Consider the following 4,370-nt stretch of genomic DNA (forward strand, 5'->3'; position numbering starts at 1 on the left):
CAATCTCTCTATTTTTATGCATTATACATCTAAACTAAGAACTAAACCACATATATAGGAGAGGTCAACGGACAAAATGAAAGCTCTAGTTGTTGCCAATTTCTTCTTGCATTGTCACCTCAATTTCCTTGTCGCAGTGAAATTCCATGCTGCAAGTATCATCTCTTTTGCAAGCTTTTTCCACCTCAATTCTTCTCCAATAAGTATCTTATTTGTTGCTGCCAAATGTTGTTGCTGCTGCCGTTTAAGCTGCTTTTGCCACCTCCTCGTTGTTCATTGTTGTTCAATTTCTTCATTTACCAAGTATCTTCTTCGCCATCCTTCCCTTTTTCAATTTTTTTGACTTTTCAGCAAAACTAGAATTTTCTAGTTGCTGCACTTGGGAAATCAAATTTCTAAGATTATTATCGTAACCAACGGAGTAGTTAGGTTTTAGACACTAACATCAATCATTGCACGAAATTGATTTTAGAAGATAAGATCGAAAACAATATTTACGGTTTCATGAATATTTCTCATTTCATAAAAAAATAGAGAAAGAAAGAAGCTGAGAAGTAAGAAAATGGAGGAAGCAGAAGGGAGTGGCAAAGACGAGAGGTGGAGTCTTCAAGGCATGACTGCCCTTGTTACTGGTGGAACCAAAGGGATTGGGTAAATTTCTCTCCCTCTCCTAGTTTTTTCTTCATTACATGTGTTCGGAATACACAGATTTGATACGAGTCTAGTCGAAATTCACACAAAAAAAAATTATTTATTATTTTAGTGTCTTCAACGTGTTTGTTTTTATGCCGATGTGAAACGCAACTGTTGCAATGCGAGCAGACATGCAATCGTGGAGGAATTAGCAGGGCTGGGAGCAAACGTACATACATGCTCTCGAACTGAATCTGAGCTCAACAATTTCTTGCTCCAATGGAAAGCCAAGGGTTTCCAAGTCACTGGTTCAGTGTGTGATGTTTCGGATCAAGCTCAAACGGAAAAGCTGATAAACACTGTTTCCTCCGAGTTCAAGGGGAGGCTTAACATCCTGGTAAAAAAATTACTACTAATATTCTCATTTGGTTATAAATTAGATGGATCTGAGTTGTGATGATGATTGGTAAAATTTGCAGGTAAATAATGTGGGGAATAATATAGGGAAAATGGTGACAGATTACACGGCGGAAGATGTTTCATTTCTGACGAGTACCAACTTCGAATCTGCTTTTAACATTACCATACTGGCTCATCCTCTATTGAAAGCTTCAGCATCTGGAAGTATTGTGTTTTTCTCTTCAATTGGTTCTATTATGCCTGCATATTTAGGACCTATATATGGAGCCAACAAAGGTAAACTTTGCTTCTATATTTGACCCTTCCAATATTTTAACATGTGTACATGATCGTTTTCTATTTATATAAATTTTGATATCTTATTGATAAAATTTTGAAGATTTGACATCAAATTTCATATTCATGTTGTTTTGTCTTTCTTTTTCGTACTACAATGATGTTTAAATTATTTTATTATTTATATATATTTGATAAATTATAATTTATACTCTTTTGACTTCGACATGTTTTAATTTCTTTCTTATACAATATTATTTCTTACTTTAATTTTTCTTTTTCTTCGGACTCATTTCATGTTGAACATTGCAGATATGTTTGTTTTCTTCTTTCATCTGTGTATACATATAATATACAAAATTATTTGATTTTGTTGCAACGGCCATGAACCAACTTGGGAAATACTCGGCATATGATTGGGCAGGAGATAACATTTGGTTAATACTGTTGCACCTGGGTTGATCAAAACTCCCCTTGGTGAACGAGTAAAACTCTTCCACATGCTTATCTTTTATGTTTAGCCCATAGTTAGCCTATTTAATGCTATAAAATACCTTGAAATAATAAGCCTATGTAATTAGCGAGGACAAGTCAAATTCCGATAACAACTCAATGTCGTAATAACTAATAAACAAGATAATTTAGAAAATTAATTATCTTATCGTTAAATATTTAGCATACTAATAAAAATAGGGCACGAACGATGTCGACTATAAGAGATCAGTTCATCATCGTCTTGTTTCACCACGTAATTCATAAATGAAAATATATATAAATGATCTTCTCTCTATAAGATGAAACTTTCTCTCTCACTCTCTCTCCTAGTTTTTTCATTCGGAGGGAAGAAAAATCATTTATCTTTGAGGAGAGATATAAAGATTAAGGTTGATTATAATTGGTAACTTTCTGTCCATATCTAAAAGAATGAATTACGACTGTCTAGTTCATTTTTTTTTTATTTTTAATTAGTCCATTAAATTTAATTCGTTTGTTGTATGATTCACCCAAATTAAAAACTTTATATGAACACTTTCGTTTTTTCCCTTGTTTAGAGATAATAGATGTATTGATGAATATTTTATTATATAATTTTTTCAGTATATTGAAGAAGGTCATGGAGAAGCAATAGGGACATCTAAAAGCCGAACAGCATTAGGACGGCTTGGAGAGCCAAAGGAGGTATCGGCAATGGTGGCATTTCTCTGTCTACCAGCGGCTTCATATATAACTGGACAGATTATTTGTGTCGATGGAGGAATGACAGTGAATGCCATTTACTTTCCAAAATAAATTACACTACGATAAACACCTTGGGTCGTGCCTGAGCCACTAGTCAACCCAAATGTCTATGTAGTCTATAAGTTGTGATACATAAGACATGTTTGAACTATGAGCAGGGCCGTATTTTGGCCTGGGCAGAAGGGGAACATACCCAGGCCCAGAATTTCTATAATATATTATATTTATAAAAAAATGAGTTTATACAAATTATGGGTTCAAATATTAAACAAAATCTCAAACGATTATCATATCCCAGTCAGAATGTTAACGTTCAACTCAAAATGACGTCAATTCTATAGCGGAAAAGACTAATTAGAACAAATGAATAGTCATGTGATCATTTTATAATTTTGTAACTTTTAATAATCGATGAACTCAATAAAGTAATACCCTATATTTAGAGGAACATTTTGTATCTTTCTATAATCAAGGTAGAATAAAGCAACATCCTATAATTAATAGACTATTAGTTCATAATTTCCCTACTTAATGTTATAAAACAACTTCTTGAAACGATAAGCCTCCGTCATCAGTAAGCATGAGTCAGATTTTGATAACAGTTCATTGATGCAACAACTGATAAACAAAAAAAATTGGATACTATTTCATTTCAACCCATTAAACGGTCCTGATCAGTTGTTGTATATCTTCAATTAATTGTAAATAAAAAATTAAGAATCTGATATGAACACTTTTTTTCTTTTATTGTTTAGGGATAATAGGTGTGTAGATAAATATTTTTATTGTACCTTTGTTTTTACAGTATGTCGAAACGATTTTCTTAAAATAACATATTTAATTTTAATTAAAGATGTAATTAAAAAAAACTCTCACTTTGAAAAATTCGGATTCCCTTTAACTAAAATAAAATACAGCTCGAAGAGTCACCACCAATATTTTATTAGGGTGTGATTGGACACCCAAAATATTTTGCTACTCTAATAAAATTAAATTTAAAAAATTATTAAAATAACACTAAAAAAATCTGCGTACCAGGAAATGAGTTCGGGAACCGGTTAAGCGTGGAGAAGGATTAGCACCCCCACAATACTCTAAATCGATACATTGTCCATTAATTATTTGTCTTTGCAATAAAATTCATAAGTTCTAATTTAATTCAATTTAAGATTCCTTTGAATAAAATTCTTGAATTTTAGGATGAAATATCATAATATTCAATTATTTCCTATCAAGAAGAAACGATTTCTCATATTTTGAGACCATCAATTCTTACTCAAATCGAAATAAAGAAATATTACAGTTTCATTCAAATGCACGAAATTAACAAATTTTATTGCAACTTACCCATCCTTTTTAGAAAGAAGAAGAATATTCGATTATTTAAAGACATCGAGATCGGACCTTAGATAAGTTCTAATGATCTTTTCTTGAAGAATTTAAATAAATGAACATGTTATTTTTCTTTCATTCCCAAATTTTAGGTGTAATTAATTTTTAAAGTTCCACTTAATAGGATATTCTTTCATCTTAAAATATTCGAAAGTGACATTCTTATTAGTTAAGACAGTCACTTCATGATAATTTTAAAATGAACAAATTTTACCTTTAGTCAAATTATTTTAATTGAAGTCGAGTTGTGCTCATGAGGCCATCATACATGTCGGATAAAATATAACTAAATTTAGATATACATATACATATAAATATGATAAAAAAATAGGCATTAGGACCAAAATGAAATGCGGGTAAAAGATGATGCTCAAAATAGAATACCAGAAAGCTTCATTCAATGACCAAAA

At 31.4% G+C, this 4,370-nt stretch overlaps 1 protein-coding gene across 1 annotated transcript; it reads left to right on the forward strand.

Annotated features, from left to right (window-relative positions):
* Positions 1-513: 513 nt before the first annotated feature.
* On the forward strand, positions 514-2,619 carry LOC120141321 (senescence-associated protein 13-like). Its single transcript, XM_039156241.1, has 4 exons — positions 514-651; positions 823-1,030; positions 1,113-1,346; positions 2,428-2,619. The coding sequence occupies exons 1-4, from the start codon at positions 563-565 to the stop codon at positions 2,617-2,619; spliced, it is 723 nt and encodes a 240-aa protein (XP_039012172.1). The 5' UTR covers positions 514-562.
* Positions 2,620-4,370: the final 1,751 nt, after the last annotated feature.

The sequence above is a fragment of the Hibiscus syriacus genome, unplaced genomic scaffold (genome assembly GCF_006381635.1).
Source record: "Hibiscus syriacus cultivar Baekdansim isolate YM2019G1 unplaced genomic scaffold, ASM638163v2 tig00002237_pilon, whole genome shotgun sequence".
NCBI classification, from domain to species: Eukaryota; Viridiplantae; Streptophyta; class Magnoliopsida; order Malvales; family Malvaceae; genus Hibiscus; species Hibiscus syriacus.

Coding starts and splice junctions, on each gene's coding strand:
- LOC120141321 (XM_039156241.1), top strand. CDS start 563: ATGGAGGAAGCAGAAGGGAGTGGCAAAGACGAGAGGTGGAGTCTTCAA. Junction 652..822: donor GGTGGAACCAAAGGGATTGG/GTAAATTTCTCT, acceptor CAATGCGAGCAG/ACATGCAATCGTGGAGGAAT. Junction 1,031..1,112: donor AGGGGAGGCTTAACATCCTG/GTAAAAAAATTA, acceptor TAAAATTTGCAG/GTAAATAATGTGGGGAATAA.